This window comes from Cavia porcellus, unplaced genomic scaffold, assembly GCF_034190915.1.
Source record: "Cavia porcellus strain 051 isolate PalLab524CR breed Dunkin Hartley unplaced genomic scaffold, mCavPor4.1 scaffold_1, whole genome shotgun sequence".
Lineage (NCBI taxonomy): Eukaryota > Metazoa > Chordata > Mammalia > Rodentia > Caviidae > Cavia > Cavia porcellus.
The window spans coordinates 242,748,295-242,766,928 of NW_026947484.1; the positions used below are offsets into that span (position 1 = coordinate 242,748,295).

At 38.8% G+C, this 18,634-nt stretch overlaps 1 protein-coding gene across 1 annotated transcript in view; it reads left to right on the forward strand.

The window, feature by feature from the left end:
* Rad51ap2 (RAD51 associated protein 2) overlaps positions 1-18,634 on the forward strand; it is a 405,597-nt gene that overhangs the window by 340,082 nt on the left and 46,881 nt on the right. The window contains exon 4 of the mRNA XM_063232414.1: positions 6,891-6,932. Coding sequence (XP_063088484.1) covers positions 6,891-6,912 — 22 coding nt within the window. The 3' untranslated portion in view covers positions 6,913-6,932. The remainder of the gene's footprint in view (positions 1-6,890; positions 6,933-18,634) is intronic.

Genomic DNA, 18,634 nt, shown 5'->3' on the forward strand with positions numbered 1-18,634 from the left:
AGTGGGCCAGTGGAGTGGTCTGGAGCCAGGGTATTCATGAGGGTTAGGGGAGTGGTGGATTAGGGCAGGGGAGTGGCCCAGGGCCTTAAGGTTAGGATTGGCAGTGGGTGACGATTAGCCAGCCATTGGGATTAGCGAGCTAGTGGTTTAGAGAAGCCCTTGACCTGTCTGCCCTCATCCCTCCCACTGCCGTAGCAATGCCGGTTCCGAGTTGCTAGATTGGACGCACAGCCCAGGGATAAGGTGGTCTGTCCACCAAAAATGAAAGTGACACCCTAGGTGAAATTTTCCTGGTGGGAAATGTCTGTCTGCTGATCAAAAATTGTATTTTCCTAGGCTTCCCTGCCTCCTGCCCCAACATTGCCTCCCTGGGTCCCTGGGTCCCTGGCTCCCATGGTTTCCCTGACTCCCTTTGCTCCCCAGCTCCCTGCATACCTCCAAGCTCCTTGGTGGACTCCACACTTCACTTCACCATGGGGCCTCACCATGAGCCACCCTCTTGGTCATCATCCTGGTCTTTCCAGCAGGATGTCTACCCATTTTGGTGGTTCTTGGATCCAGAGGTCTGTGAAAAAAAAACAAAAAACAGCAAAAGTGTTTGTTCAGCCTTCCAGGGCTGCCTCCCTGTCTCCCATGGATGGCCACTGTCCTGTTCAGTGTTGGGGAGGTCCCAGGCTTCCTGCTTTCCATGCCTGCCTCCCATGAACTGGCAGGTGGGTGCTGCAACATTCAGTGTGAGGGGTTGTCCCAGGCTCCCAGCCTACCTCCAGGCTCCCTCCAGGCTCCCTCTGCCCTTCACAGTTGGGCCTCATTCATTGTCCTCCTCATAGTTAAGGGTCTCAAGATTCTGGTCCCTGTCCCGGTCACTTGGCCCAGGCCCTTGGTGGTCCCTGGCAGTCCTTGGACCCGGCTCCCCTGCCCCAGCCTTGGTTGGCCCAAGTCCCTGCCCGATAGCCCCAGTCCTCTGGCCCCCTAGCCACAGCCACCTGAGAGTGGCTCCCTTTCCTAACTTTGGGGCCACAGTCTAGCAGGGTTGCTCCTTTCGATGCTCCAGAGGCCTCTCTCCATCCCTAAAAACTTGCCCTAAGGATACAGACAAGCCCTGTTCCCCACCATCACCCTAATACACACGCACATGCCCTGTTCCCCAACCTTATCCTAAACACACACACACACACACACACACACACACACACACACACACACATCCCGTTCCCCAACCTCAGCCTAACACACAAACAAATGCCACTCCCAAAATCAATGCAAGATTCTCTTTTGATTTTTCCTGATGGGATGCCTGTCTGTCTGTGTTTATCTGACAGTTCTGGGTTCAAAAGCTTTGTGAAATATGGAACATCCACACTCAGAGAGGGTCAAAATCCCATGAGAAAAGCAGAATGATCCTTAGTGACACACAGTAGAGAAAAATCAACCCACTCCTTCCATCAAGGAAGCAGGAAACAAATGGGGGGTAGGTGGGTGGGTGTCTGTATGTTCTGTCTGCTGAACCAAAAATCAGTGTCAGACTCTAGCTAAAACTTTCCCAGTTTGACATCTCTAATTTTTCTGGTTTGCTGCCTGTTCAAGATCTTTGTGATTTTTTCTTTTCCTGGTTTGGGGCCAGCCACTCTGTGAGACATTGAAACAAGGGGTCCACCCAAATGGTGGTTGCCTAGCTCAGGTCAGCTCTGCTACACTCCATTCCACTCAGCTCAGCTCATCTCAGTCCAGCTTAGCTCACTGGACTGCAAATGTGTCCACCTGGCTGCTCAGATTCCCCTGTCTGTCTGTCATTCATGAACACACTCCAGCACCTTGTCCTCTTTTTCTCTGGCCCATGTTGTAGCTTGGCATAACTGACACCATCTATCTTGAATCCTGCATTTCATTTCACCAATGCCCTGTTTTTGATGCAGGAAAATGGAAAATTACCAGGGTATAAATCCCATGAGCAAAGCTGAATGAGCTGTAGTATCTACAGAATGAGAAAAATGAAAACTTGCTCCACAAAAGAAGCAGGATACAGGTGTCATTCAACTGTAAATGAAGGAAAGATTTGAGCTAAATTGTTTCCAACAGCATGTCTTTTGTGATTCTCTGTTTTAAAAACTCTGTCACTTTCCAGTTCAGGGCCACTTGTTTGAGACCCTAAACCATGGGTGGTAGTGGGGGTCCATATATGAGTGCATGGTCCTGAACTCAGTTAATCAAATTCCAAATTTGTCAGTGTGGATGCTTGGATTTCTATATTGTTTTTCATGAACCCCTACCTCAGTCTCTGCTTTCTTTCAAGTCCTTTGACTCTTTTTGCTCTCTCTCCCTCTCTCTCTCTCTCTCTCTCTCTCTCTCTCTCTCTCTCTCTCTCTCTCCCTCTCCCTCTCCCTCTCCCTCTCTCTCTTTTTACCTGCTTTGGAGTGTCTGTCTGTTCTTTTTGTTTGTCTGTTGAACCAAAAATATCAATGAATGTCAGATTGTACCTAAATCATTTCTAGAGGGGAAGGAAGTCTTTCTTGTCTACAGTTGTTCTTTGTCTGAAATTTTTGTGATTTTCCAGATCAGGGACAGCCACTGTGTGAGACTCTGAAATGAGGGGTCCACGCATGTGGTGGTCAGTCACCCAACTCAGCTCAGCTCAGCTCAGCTCAGTTCAGCTCACTAAACTCTGTATGTATCTATCCATTTGGCCACTAATTGGACTCCTAGATCATTCACAAACCCACTTCAGTCCTATTTAGCTCTTTTCACTCTCTCTCTGTCTGTTTTCTTCAGGGGCCTTTGCCTGTTTTTGATTCTCTCTCTGCTTTTGTACTGAGGAGTGAAGTCATTCCTGTTTCCGTACCTGACCAGTTTTTTTAAGAGACAGGCTTAAAAATGGCTTATGGGCAGTGTTTATAAAGGTTTGGACATGTGGCCTGGGTGAATGCATAGAGCTAGAGCAGTTTAGGTTGCTCTGTAGAGGAGATTCTGGTCAGAACTTAACCCAGGAGACAAGAAGGCTGATAGAAAGCCTGATGGTTAAGACCAGGCTTGGGAGATTTCTGCTGGAAAAAAGAACTGAATTTCTGGTTGGACTCACTATAATGTGTATTACAGCTTGGCAGAAAGTTTGTCTGCATTTTGCTTATGACCAGAGACTGTAGGAGACTGAATGAGATGAAGGTCAATGGATGGATTAATCTGTCAAAAAGAAACTTCAATGCAGTCAAATGCTGAGGTGGTGGTATGGGTACAATCAGGGGGCTGTTAGCCAGATACATGATTACAGATCAAGAGAAAAGAGCCCAACAAGATCATTTAAAACGCTGTGAGTTTGGCCAGAAGGGGAAATTCCATTGAAGCTGTGGATTGTAAAGAAAGAGCTGAAATTTTTATGGCTGAGAAAAAAACCAAAAAAAAAATAAGCAAGATGTCTAGGGGGCATCTGAGAAAGCAATGTGTCTCCACATTGCAGCCTCAAAACTGCAAAAGTGAAAAGAATTTGCTCAGAACAGAGGAGAAAGCTTCAGAGCACCATGCTTCAAAATGTCAACAGAGGCCACAGGAGGTTCCAAAATGGTGGCAATGCAGGCAAGTTTTCCTCACAATAATCATGTAAACAGAGCCCAGCCACTGGTCCCCTACATCCCCTACTGGACACAAGGGAGGAAGCCTGGGTACTGCTCCAGCTGGAAGCAGACTGGCAGCTGGTATCCACACAGTGCTGATTTTAGATATAAGATGAATGCAGGAATTCCGAGAGTAAGATGGCTTCTACCTCAATTGCAAAGGACCTAGGTTAGGCCAAGTAGTGTGCTCCGAAGTGGGAAAATCAAAGATATCAGGGTAAAGCCAAAGGTGCAGTGGAAACCCCAAAAGTTTAAAAAAATCTACAAACACAAATCATTGGAGGAAAGAAAGCTGCAAACAGTGAGCAGAGAGGCTTTAAGAGAAAAGCTTGCCACAGGAGCTCAAATCCCTGGATGTGCATGCCATGGGGGTGGAAATACCCAAGCCTATAGATCTTACAACGGGAGAGACTGCTTCAGATGCCAAGCATAAACTCTAAGACTTAACGTTAGCCCTGCTGGATGTTAGACTGGCTTTGTTCCCAATGCTTTATAGTCCCCTGTTTATAACTTTTGAAATGGCTATGCTTATCTCATTCCTTTGCCTTTCCAAAATGTTTAACCTCATTTCACTGATACAGGGGGTTATTGTTAAGAGTTTGCCATAGATATCACATAGCAGGGATGTGGCCAGTGGCAGGGGTTAGGGTTAGCACAGGGTAATGATTAGGGAGCTAAACTGCTAGGATTAATGAGCCAGTGGCTTAGGGAAGCCCCTGGACCCAACATCCAGGCACTCTTTCCCGCTCCCATCCTGGGGTGAAGGGGTCTGTGGGGAAGGTTCTATGGACCACCTGGTCAGTCAGTCACGGTTAGCACCTTCAGTCATTGTCCTCTGACTGTAGAAGCTAATAGTTTCTGTGGCAGTACTCTGATGCCACTGCCTATTCCACCTTCTGGCTACCAAAGGGCGCAGCTCTGAAACCAGCCACAGTGGAAGATCCGGAACTTAACAGAGACAGAGAGAGGCAGAGAAACACACCACAGACGTAGCCCAGGACAGATGCATTCTGGGAAGGACCTTTCATGGGGTGAGGGGAAGTACAGAAGGGAGACGGCATCACCTTTGGGAGGATTACACTTAGGGATAGGCTTAGCATTAGACTTAGGTTTAGGGTAAAGCATTAGGGTTTTAGGGTTCACATTTCAGGGCTCTGAGAGAGGGTCAAGGGGCTGAGACAATGGTTGCGCTATGGACAATGGTTGCGCTATGGTTGTGCAAAGGGGCTTCGAACATGGGCTGATCTGGCCAGAAGGTCTTCAGGTTGGAGGGAGCAGACCTCCTGTCTCATTTTGCTGCCCTCCCTCATTTCATCTCACCTCTCCTCTCCTCTGAGGCTTCTGGCAAGCAGGAGTCTCCTTCCTCCCACATCCACTCTCTTCCACCAGGCTCCTTGTGATGTCATCTTTTCTTCTATCAGCTCTGGTCCCTGACACTGTGGCTTGGCCTCACTAACACCATCTCTCTCAAGCCCCACTGGAACAAACCCCTGTGTAGTATGTGGACATCACTCATGAGGAAGGAATAATGGAAATTCACTCAAGGTCTGTGTGAGTCAGTCCTATGAGAAGAGCCGATAAGTTGGATGACCCACTGTACCCCCTGGGGGAGAGAAAATTCAACCCCAAACCTCCATCTCTCCACTCTACCAATGAAGCTTGGGAGGGAGAGGGAGACTTTGGTGTCTGTGGACCCAAAGTCAATGTCACATCCAAGCTATCTCTCATTTCCGATGGGATGTCTGTGTTTTTATTCTTTTCTGTGGTTCTTTCTATTCAAAGACTCAATGATTTTGCTGTTTGGGGCCACTGTCTCACTCATTCACTCTGCCAAACTCTGAAACACATCTGCTTGTCATTCTGTCTTAGCTTGTCATCAACAATGTTTGCAGTCTCGAGTGAGCCCTTCATGTATGTAACTAGTGTCTGACTCCTGTATGACTCCAGAACACCACATGTTTATAACTAGTGGCTGTCCCATATCTGACTCATGAGAGCAGAAAACTACTCAGGATATGAGTTCCCCTCCCATGAGCAAAGAAGAAAGAACAGTACCCTCCACAGACATACATGCAGACACACGGGGCAAAAAGCCACCCTTTTGCTCACTTGCTCAACCAAAGAAGCAGGAGACTGAGGTGATGTGGTCTGTCTGCTGATCAAAAAGCAATGTCATATTCAAGTTAGCCAAATCATGCCCGATGTGATGTCTGTCTGTCTGGGTTTTTTTTGGCAGTTCTGTGTCACAAAGCTTTGTGAAACATAGAAAATCACTCAAGAAAAGATGTTCTGAGTTCACATGATCTTCACCTTCACCCTAACAACACACAAACATGTCCTGTTCCTCATCCTCACCCTAAAAACACACACAAGTCCTGCTCCCCACCTTCACCCTAAACACATACACATATGCCACATTTCTCACCCTAACAAACACATGCCACCCCAAAATCAATGCAAGACTCTCTCTTGATCTTTCCACATAGGACACCTGTCTGTCTGTGTTTTATTGGTGGTTCTGGGTTCAAAAGATTGGTGAAACATGGAAGATCCACACTCAGGGAGGGAGGGTCTAAGTCCCATGAGAAAAGCAGAATGAGCCATAACCACACACAGAAGAAAAAAATCAACACACTCACTCCATCATTGAAGCAGGAGACAACTGGGTGGGTGGTGGATGGCTGTCTGTCTGCCGAACCAAAAATCAGTATCAGACTCTAGCTAAAATTTTCCTAGCAGGACATCTTTCCTTTTTGTGATTTACTGTCTATTCAAAATCTTTGTGATTGTTTTTCTTTTCCTGGTTTGGGGCCAACCACTCTGTGAGACTCTGAAACAAGAGATCTACATGAATGGTGGCTGCCCAGCTCAACTCAGCTCAACTCAGCTCACTGCACTGCAAATGTATCCATCTAGCTGCTCAGATTTACCTGTCTGTCTGTCATTCAGGAACCCACTCCAGCACCATTGCCTCTTTTCCCTCTCTGGCTCATGGTGTAACTTGGCATAACTGAGACCATCTATCTTGAGCCCTGCATTTCATTTCACTAGTGCCCTGTCTTTGATGCAGAAAAATGGAAAAGTACTCAGGGTATAAGTCCCATGAGTGAAGTAGAATGAGCTGTAGTATCTACAGAATGAGAAAAATGAAAACCTGATCCACAAAAGAAGCAGGATACAGGTATTAGTCAAGTGAAAATGAATGGAAGATCCAAGATAAATTGTTTCCAACAGGATGAGTTTTGTGATTCTCTCTTTTAAAAACTCTGGTAATTTCCATTTCAGGGCCACCTGTTTGGAACTCTGAACCAGGGATGGTGGTGTTGGGTGAGTAGTCCTGAGCTTAGTTAATTAAATTCCAAATTTATCATTGTGGCCGCTTAGATTCCTATATTGTTGTTTATGAACTCCCTACCTCACTTTCTGCTTTCTGTTGAGTCCTTTGCCTCTTTTTGCTCTTTCTCTTTCTGCTTTTGGGTGTCTGTCTGTTGAACCAAAAATCAATGAATATCAGATTCTACCTAAATCATTTGCACAGAGAAGGAATTGTTTCTTTTCTGTGGTTGTTCTCTGTCTGAAATCATTGTGATTTTCCAGATCAGGGCCAACCACTCTGTGAGACTCCAAAAAGAGGGGTCAATGCGAGTGGTTGATTGCGCGGGTCGGGTCGGGTCGGGAGACTCCAAAAAGAGGGGTCAATGCGAGTGGTTGATTGCGCGGGTCGGGTCGGGTCGGGAGACTCCAAAAAGAGGGGTCAATGCGAGTGGTTGATTGCGCGGGTCGGGTCGGGTCGGGAGACTCCAAAAAGAGGGGTCAATGCGAGTGGTTGATTGCGCGGGTCGGGTCGGGTCGGGAGACTCCAAAAAGAGGGGTCAATGCGAGTGGTTGATTGCGCGGGTCGGGTCGGGTCGGGAGACTCCAAAAAGAGGGGTCAATGCGAGTGGTTGATTGCGCGGGTCGGGTCGGGTCGGCTCGGGTCGGGTCGGCCCGGGTCGGCTCGGGTCGGGTCGGCCCGGCCCGGCCCGGCCCGGCCCGGCCCGGCCCGGCTCCTGTATCTATCCATTTAGCCACTGATTGGCCTTCTAGATCATTCATGAACCCACTTCAGTCCTGTTTCCCTCTTTTTGCTATCTCTCTGGCTCTGTCTCTTTCTGCTTTTGGTTCTCTCTCTGCTTTTGTACCTAGGAGTGGAGTCATTCATGTGGCCATACCTGACCATGTTTATTGAGAGAAAGGCTTTAGAAATGGCTTGTGGGCAGAGTTTTAAAAGGTTGGGACATGTGTCCTGGATGCATAGAGCTAGGGCAGCTTAGGCTTTTCTGTAGAGGAGATTCTGGTCAAAACTTAACCCAGGAGACCAGAAGACTGATAGAAAGCCTGACGGTAAAGATCAGGCTTGGGAGGTTTCTGCCAGAAAAAAGGACTGCATTGCTGTTTGTACTCCCCACGACGTGTGTTATGTCTTGACAGAAAGTTTGTCTACATTTTTCTCATGCCCATAGACTTTGCCTGAGACTAAAATGAAGGGCAATGGACTGATTAGTCTGACAAAGGAAATTTCAAGGCAGTCAAATGCTGAGACTGTGGCATAGATATTTTTTTGGGGGGGCTGTTAGCCAGATATATGTTGTAACGTGGGCCCCGGTATAAAGTCCACGGAAACAAGAGTCCAAAACTTAAGTGGCAAAGGCTTTATTGAGCCAGTCCTGGCGGCACAGTCTCTCCTGGATCAACCCAAAGACTGCGCCTCCAGACTGGGGAAAGGGGGTTTTTAAAAGTAAGGGAAAGTGGGGGGAAACCTGTAAGGCCATTAAACCTGTTGACCCGCATCTGGAAACTATATTGCTGTCCACTTAGCTCTGACAGTCCCGGGAGTTCCTGTTGTTGCTCAAATTACTCCCATCCTGCAGACTGACATTATCTCAGAGTGGCACGTCTGCAGCAATATTTGGAGAAGAAAGCGGAGAGTTAATTATCCCAGGACAGCTTGTCTTCGCCAGTGAGTGCGAAGGGGTCATGAGTTATGAGATGCTGGAACTTAAGTTTTACAAAGATCTGATATCTAACCCATTGGTACATACAGAACAAAAGGAAAGCACCGATCGGGGTTTGGGCCATAGTATTACCCGGTAATTTCTCTTAAGCTAAGCAGTTCCTACAATTGGGGCCGGCTCATCTCATGACAGATCATCACCGGGTCGGGGAGAGGTCACCAGAAACCCAAATTCTTTATGGCCCAGATAGGTGGGTGGGGGGAGGCAATAAGGCGCGCTACAGAACAGGAAAACGGCAAGTATCTATCTTGTGGGAAGAGTAACTAAGGTTAGGTAAAAAGGTTAAACTCATAGGCAAATCTCCCTGCATATAAACAAGCTACTTCAAACAATGTGTAAATTAGTGGGCCTTCTTGTCTTCTTTAGTTCTTTAGCGAAGAATAGAGGCGCCTAACCGTGATTAACAGCCCTTGTTAGCTTGTTTTAGCACCACTCTTCTTGTTTGTAGAGGGCCGCTCTGGTTAACATCTCAATTAAGTGAAATTCTTGCAATTCTTTACAGGGGAGAGTATTGCTCAACATATCAATTGGGTCACTTAACATATCAGTTAGGAAAAAAAAAACATTTAGTAAGCCGCGGTACAGGTTTGCTATAATACACAAAATGATGAAGCTACTTTCTTAGAGTACAACAGTATATATTACAGATCAAGAGCAAAGAATCCAATGAGATCATTTAAAATTCTGTGAGTTTGGCCAGAAGGGAAACTCCAGTAAATCTGTGGATTGTAAAAATAGAGCTGAGAGTTTGATAACTGAAACAATATGAACAAACCCCCCCAAAAATAAGCAGTATGGCCAGGAGGCAGGGTTAGGGTTAGGGTCAGGTAAAGGTAGCCAATGTTTTTCACAAGTCTTCTGTGCTCATGTACTTTCAAAACTAAGTATTTAAAGAAGAAATTTTAATCTCCAATTATGTTTTTCAGTTTATAGAATTAAAATCTATGATTTTATGTATTTTGTCATGTTAATCATTCAGTTTTGTTTATACACATATTGCTTCATGGGGTTTGAAGTTTTTTCATTATTTTCATATATAACTATTTTACACTTTCATGATAAACATATAAAAATGAAACATCTTTACTTCAGTACATTTGTAACTTAAATTCTCTTAATATAAATATGATCACATAGCCTTCTTTGATTAGCTAATAAATATTGTGTATATCTGCATGTATTTATTTGTAGATGTTATACTAATTCATATGATTTTTAAATTTAAGGTATGCTTTTCATTTTACTAGTATAGGTAGAGTTTCAGTTTTCTCTTAAGTGTTGATCACAGAGTATCTTCCTTTTCTATTTTTTGTTTTGTATTGGAGTGTTTAATGTTTGGAATGAATACTATTTTTACTTCTTGTACTGGCTAATTTTCAATGTAGCTTTTCCTGTATTATTTTAGTTTGAGCTGGATTGTTTACCTTATTTTAGTTTGTGTTCAAATTATATTGTATCATTATATGTCAGGTTATTATGTTTATACATTTTAAATCAGTATATGAAACAGAAGACATATCTACATAAGTGTTATAAGAAGACATATCTATATAAGTGTTAAAAATCACTTATAAGGAAATAACCTTTTTATTTTAAACCTGTAATACTTACTCTTTCCAGTTTGCTGTTTTCTCCTTGTGTATTCCTATAGTAAAACATTTTAATTTTCAGTTTAGTTCTCTCTGAAGAATGCTACTTATTATTTTCTTATAATGTATATCTGCCATTGACAAGTTCTCAAATACTTTTTATTTCAAAATACGTAAAAATATATTTTAGTTGGATATAGACTTCTAGAATAACACTTTTTGTTTCCTCAGTATTTTAATTTTTTCATCAACATTTTGTTTGTGTTATTCCAGAGAAGAAATCCATAGATATGCTTATCTCTGTTTCTTCTATATAAATACCTATCTACTTTTAATGCCATGAAATTTTGTTGTTAGCATTAACATTATTATGATATACTTTGTAAAAGTTGTGTGTGTATGTTGTATGTATACCTGTTGATGTATTAGGTCTTAGGTCTGTGGGTTTATAATATTCATCAAATTTAGAAACATTTTAATGATTCTTGCTCCTAATAGTTTTTGCAAGAATTTTATCTATCTTCCTTCCCATTCTTAATTCTATTACCCAAATTCTATAATGGTGTGCTTCCACACGTCCAGAAGACTATGCTTTTCAGTTTTTGTTTCTCTTTGTGTGTGTCAGTTTGGTAGATATTTTCCTATGCTCTAATTCACTGATTCTTTCTTTGATTGTGTCTAAATTCTTGTTTGTTGTGTTATTTGGAATGGAGACAAATTACCAGCATTAGTCATGCTTGATTAATTTTTCAACTTGCAATTTGGCATAATTTTCTCCTTCTTAGTATTTGTACTTTGACTAATGGAAATTCATTGTACTTACATATAGCTTATCTTCCCATGTCAATTTAGATCATTGCATTTCAAGCCAAATAGCATAGCAAAATTGCAATCTTTATGTCTCAATCTCATAAGATATTTGTGCTATTCCTGATTATTTCTGTCTTTATGGGATTCTGCAATTCCAGATAATTTAAGCTCATCTTATTTCTCTCATAACATTCTACAAATCTCTTTGTCAAATATTTGAAAATAATTGCCCTATATATTTTTCTCATATTTAGGTTTTAAATATCTATCTAAGAGGATTCTGGTAGTGAAGTTAGACAGCTAATATGATGTTTCCACAAGTTTTTTATTATTGATTAGGAATATATATATATATTTTTCCATAGTTTTTTCACCAGAACCCTGAAATTAATTTTAATTAAACTCTAGTTAATTTGATCATTTTATTTTATTTGTTTTCTCATTTGGGCATTCAAAAATCAATATTTGGATGATCATTGATTAGCGTTTTTTGTGATTATGTATGTATTCATTAAATGTATACTGGAGCCTAAGTGATAAATGCTAATCTAAAAGGCTGATTCTGTGATATCATTAAAATGTAGAGTGATTAATAATTTAGATTAAAATTTAACATTTAATTTTTTTCTTTATAATCACACTTTTAATTATTTGAAATTAACTAAAATTATTTCTAAAATTGATGTACTCTTTTATAGTTCAGTGGTTTCCTAGAGACAACACATTAACTCTTTTAAATTTGAAAATTATAATCTCTCTCAGTGATAAAACAGAATCACCTATGCCTGGGTTACATAATTATTGCAACTAACCTTTTTTTTTTCTCTAGAAATTACTTTGTCATCTTTGCAACAGATTGAATTATTTTTTCCCATTTTTTATCCTTTTTACATTCCAGTTTATTCCATGAGAGCTGAAGAATGAATCTCCAGGGCTTTCATGATTGGTTTAGTCATGTGATTTATTTGGTTAATAACATATTGGTAGCAATAATAGTATGCACTATATTTTCTGAACTTGTAAAAGTCACAACATAATTTCTACTTCCTCTTATGCTTGTATACTTCTATTATATAAAAATAGTTTGATTGTCTTGCTTGGAATAAAAAGAAAATGGAGATCAATGAAGCAGACATGTGTACCTGACAGATACATTTATCTCAGTAGAACTACCCACCCAGAATCCAGCCACACTAGAGTGGGCTCTGCAGGTTTTGTGGACCTAGCAGCACCACACCCAGGGACCTTCTTTCAATCAGGAACTAGAGCTGCACAAGGTGAGTTACAGCACACTGGCATGGGCTCAAAGAGAGATTAAGATCATCACTCCCAGTGGTTAAGTGCCTTTCCAGCTTCCAGTCATGTAGACTAGATTTGGGAGGTTTCCCAGGCCCAAATACACCATGTCCAGTGACCTGCTTTGATCAGGGGAGATGAGGTCATGTGAGGTGAGTTCCATTGCATCAGTGCTAATCTAGGGAGAGCTTTGGACCATCACCCACAGTAGTTGGGAGCCTATCAAGCCTTTGGAACACCAGAGATGGCAAGGGAGGTCCTGCAGGCCTCACTGGACCACACTTAGCAACCTACATTCAGTCCCAGGAGCCATGGGTGTAGGAGTCCATTTCCAACATGACTTTGGAACAACACTTGAAACATGGAAAGATAAGAAAATGACAAGACAAAAGACCAAAATGCAATCTCAAACCTCCAGCCCATCCCAAGAAAGACTAGGAGCCATGTACATAGAAGAAAACATATGTCATACATCTGAAATATGTGAAATAATAGCAACTTGCTATTTGAGTTCTCTTCTGGTTCTAGATGAATTTTAGGAGTGATTTCTCTAGATCTATGAGGTAGGTTGATGGTATTTTCTTTGACATTGCATTGAATCTGTATAAAAGTTTTGAGAGAATGGCCATTTCACAATATTTACACTTCCTATCCATGAACAAGGGATGTCTTTCCATTTTCTGAGATAGATGACCCCCAAAACTCCATTGAAAGACTCATAGATATAATAAATAAATTCAGCAATGAAGCTGGATACAAAATCAATACTCAAAAATCAATAGCATTTCTATAACCTAACAACAAAATCACTGAGAGAGAAATAAAAGAAGCCACATCCTTCACACTAGCATCCAAAAAACTGAAATACTTAGGAATTAATCTCATTAAAGAAGTAAATGATATATACAGAGAAAATTATACTACCATGAAAAAAGAAATTGAAGAGGATCTCAGAAAATGGAAAGACATTCCTTGTTCATGGATAGGAAGAATAAATATCGTGAAAATGGCTATTTCCCAAAACTTTTATACAGATTCAATGCAATCCCCATGAAAATACCATCAACATACCTCATAGATCTAGAGAAATCACCCCTAAAGTTCACCTGGAACCAGAAGAGATCTTGAATAGCAAACCCAATTCTAAGTAAAAGAGCAAGGCAGGAGGCATTACAATCCATGATTTGAAGTTATACTACATAGGTACTGTAATAAAATCAACATGGTACTGGAATAAAAACAGATCTGAAGATCAATGCAATAGATTATAAGATGCAACCACAGCTGCAAATACATTCAACCACCTTATATTTGATAAAGATGACAAATATGTTCACTGAAAGAATGACAGTCTTTTTAATAAATAGTGCTGGAAAAATTGGCTCTCCATATGTGAAACACAAAAACTAGACCCATGCCTATCACCATGTACTAAACTAAAATCTAAATGGATCAAAGACTGAATATTAAAACAGAAACACTAAATCTGTTGCAATCTCACTGTATTAATCTCCACTTTGTATGCTTTAATTTTGTAATCTGGACAGCTGTTTGTAAGATGACAATGTGTGATCTATTAACTGGTGAACTCTTACTGTATATTTTTTCTCTTGAAATTATGTATTACTTCTAGCCTTTTACTGTCTTGCTTTGTTTAGTTTTTCTCTTTAAATAAAAAAATCTTGAAGACATAGGGTTACGTAGAAAATTCAAGAACAGGAATCAAATTGCATGGAAAATACTTCCCAGAATCAATAACTGGGATCACATCTTATTAAAAAGTTTCTGCATGGCAAAAGAAATCTCTAGCATATTAAAATTAAAACCCACAAACTGGAAAAAATATCTAAGTAAACTGTCCCTCAGATAAAGGACTTCTGTCTAAAGAAGAATAAAAGAATTAAAGAAGAATAAATAAGAATTAATAAAGAAGAATAAAGAATTAAAAAATATCAGATCCCCAAAATTCAAAGACCCAATCCAAAATGGGTATTTGAGATGAATACATTGTTCTCAGATGAAGAAATACAAATGGCAAATAAATACATGAAAAAATGTTCATCCTCATTAATCATTAGAGAAATTCAAATTAAAACAACACTGAGATGCTATCTCACTCCAGAAAGAATGGCCAGGATCAAAAAATTACCAGCAACAAATCCTAGAGAAGCTGTGGGAAAAATGAACTCTCCTGCACTGTTGGTGGATGTGTAGACTGGTGCAACCATGTGGAGGTCAGCCTAGAGATTCCTAAAAAAGCTGAAATTGGAAGCCCAATTTGACCCAGCTATTCCACTTCTAGGCATTTCCCCAGAAGAACTGAAAACATCATACCACAGTGATATATGTGCACCCATATTTATAGCAGCACAATTTGTAATACACAGATCTTGAGAACATCCCAAGTGTCCATAAACTGAGCAATGGATAAAAAGTTGTGGTATTTTTATACAATGGAGTAGTACTCAGCTATAAAGAATGATCACATTGAGATATTTATAAGTAAATTGATGCAATTTGAGACCATACTCATAAGTGAAATAAATTAAACTCACATATATAGATACCATATAGTCTCCTTAGTGTAAGAGGAGTACATAACACTTTTCTGGTAATTATATTTCCCCATTACATTGATTTGAAGCCTCATAATGCTTTCATTCATTAGTTGGAATGTTTTTATTCTGTTTTGTTTGATTTTATTATGTGTGATGGTATGAATAGCTATTTTGAAGAAAACAAGACATTATGAGAGCTTTGAAGTCCTACCATGCTTTTGTTTTTCTGTTTCCATTGGTTCTATCATGCTGTATCTTATTGTTTTTTTTTTTTTTTTGTCGGTGCCAGGGATTGAACTCATGACTGCTTGCTTGTAAGGCAGGTGCTTATGACATTGAGCTAAATTCCCAGCCCCTATCTTATTGGATTTTATTATGTGTGATAGTATAAACAGATTTTTTAATGGAAAGTGAGATAATACAGTAGCCATTGTTCATTTTCTGTTATTTGGTTCTGAATGCCCTGTAATACTTTCATTCTCTTTAATAGTTTTATACTGTTTTGATAGTATTGTATGTGAAGGCGTGCTCAACTGTTTCAAAGAAAAAGACATTATGGTAGCCACTGTTAATATCGTGTTGTCTTGTGGTGAAGTCCTGTGTTGCTTACATATTTCTATTCTGACCTGGTTTGTTCTGTCCTCTTTTGTCTTAATCTCTTTAAAATAAAAACAAAAAATTCAGCTCAGTACAGCCACACTTAAATGGGTTAAAAGACTTGTAAACAAAGTAAGTCATGTAGTGTCAATGTATTGCATTTTGTTGTAATTAATTTTTATATTCAATGACAAGTATTTATGATTATATTACAATTGTTTGCATTTCACAACAATTAATACAAAAATTCATGCACTTAGACTATTATAGGAAATTTATCTTCTGCATTTAAAGCCTTCAAGAATAGTAAATTCATTTTCAAGATGTCCAACATAATTATTTAATAAAAGCTCATGATAAAAATATTATGTTTCATTAACCATTTAGTTAGTGTTGCTTGTAGTATCTATGACTTTGGTCCTCATAAATTGCTTTAAAATAATTTGAATTTTCAGAAATTCTGAAAACACTTCAGTGACTTTTGTTTTTTATATAAATTTTACCAAAATGTGTTCAATGATATCATATTGCTAAAAATCCATATTTTTCACTGGAATTACATTGATCTTCAAGTTCTTGGTTGGTTTATTTCTGAAAAATTCATTTTAAAGCCTAAATTGATGTTAGGATACAGACAGAATTGAATATTTTGTCAAGAGTGATTGACAATGTTAGTATGTTGGTGGTAGCAACATTTTAGATTAGTTTTATTTGTTTTTATCTTATAAGCAGAAAATGTAAAATAGCATTTCAATTTTCCAATCCATTTAAACTGAGACAAAAGTAACAATTTAGAGAAGAATAATAAAGGTTCTGTGTCTATGAAATGATTGACATGGATAAGGAATGTTTCAGTTGTAAAAACAGGATGGTATCAATAAAGTGTGTTGATTCAGTTTGTTCAATTTCTCTTTGTCCACATGTAATTGATTTTAAAGTTATTACTAGAAAGGAAAAATGACACTTTGTTATGTCTATAGGAATTTCCACTAACTGATCTATATTGTTTTATTTGCAATACATTTGGAATGAAATGAAAATGTTAACTAATGCAAGCTTAACTAATTTTCTATGCATTTTCCATAATGGAAAATAAATTCTGAAGCTTTGTATTTCATTATAATATAGAAAAAGAATATCTATATACATAATGAAATGATCAATAATACATAACAAAATTGAGTTTAAGTCAAATAAAACTTTAAACAAAGTTTATGAATTCTAAATATGTATAAAAAGAAGAGCAAGAAAAATATAACTCATGAAGGGAAAGGAATCTTTCCCATATGTTGAAGATAAAGATTCTATGTACAGTCTTTCAACACTGAAGCTGTTTTAAATAGTTAGGAAAATTATCTACATAAAATATTTATATATACATATGTATGTGTTTCTATAAATCCAGAATAAAGATATATTTAGAGAGATATATTGCTTTCCTTTAAATCATAAATGTATCATAATTTTAATAATTCAGGTATCAAAGAAGAATACTGAGAAAACTTCACTATAATTTATAAAATATCTATGAACATTTTTGTGGAAAATGTATAAAATAATTTAAAAGGTTTCATTATTTTGTGCATACTATTGAACAATGAAGTGACATGTAACAAAATAAAGACATAATTCAAGATAAGAATATCAGATTATAAATTTATTAGATGTATCCTTAATGAAATTCCAACTATGAATGTAAACATGTTTCATAATTTATAAAATGACAAATTTCTCTAAATAACACTGTTATGATAATTATTTCATATGCTGACTTTGTCTGAAAGCATTTGCAAACTTACTCTAATTAAACATTGTAGACTTCGTTCTCCTTTACAAATTTTAGTGACATTGAGAGTTCTGTCCTCTGGCCTGCAGTATCACTTAGCACCTGAGGCATTTTTTAACCTTCCACCTCTTTTGTGCTTCCTTTTCACTTGGGAATCATTTCATAATGTGGCACTCAAAGAAATGATGGAAGATATCAGCTACTGTCCTTACAGATTTTTGTAGCCACCAAAATTTTGGCATATATTACATGCCTGAAATATTCGGTTAATTCTTAATGATTTAGTATCCCAAACTTTACTTTCACAACTTTTATTTGAGATGAAAATAAGTCTAAATATGTGTTGTAAAGGATGCAATGATTTTCATTATCTTTCAGTATTAACATGATCAAAAGTAAATCTATTGTGTATGTCATGTTACTGCACATTTTTCTAATTACTGATTATGCCGTCTACTTTCCTGCGCTTACAAGAGTAGGCAATACTATCTACCAAATTTAAAATCCTTACTTCATGCATCAAACCAAAGCATGTACGATGTATGAAGTGCTGTGTACATTGAGTTATAATAAGATATACAGCACAATACAAAATAGTATAAAACTATTCAAGAGAATGAAAGTATTACAGGGCATTCAGAACCAAATAACAGCAAATGAAAAATTGCTACTATATTATCTCATTTTCCTTAAAAATTTTGTTTAGACAATCACACATAATAAAATCCAATAAGATGCAACATGAAAGAACCAATGCAAAACACCCCAAAAGCATGGTAGGACTTCAAAGCAAGATGATATTAAATCAGCAATGGTTATTATGTCTTGTTTTCTTCAAAATAGCTGTTCATACTATCAGAGATAATAAAATCAAACAAAACAGAGTAAAACCATTCCAACTAAGGAATGAAAACATTATAAAGCTTCAAAGCAATGTAATGAAGAATCATGATTACCATAAAATCTTATGTACTCTTAAGATTTCTTACACTACGGAGAATATATGGTATTTACATATGTGAGTTTGATTTACTTCACTTATGAGTATGCTCTCAAGTTGTGTCCATTTATTTATAAATATCTCAATGTGATCATTCTTTATAACTGAGTAAAAATACCACAGCTTTTAATCCATTCCTCAGTTGATGGACATTTATGTTGTTTCCAAGATCTGGCTATTTACAAATTGTGCTGCTATAAAACATGGGTACACATACACCACTGTGGTATGATGTTTCCAGTTATTCTGGGAATAGGCCCACAAGTGACATAGCTGGGTCAGATGGGACTTCCAAACCCAGATTTTTGAGGAATATCCAGATTGACCTCCACAGTGGTT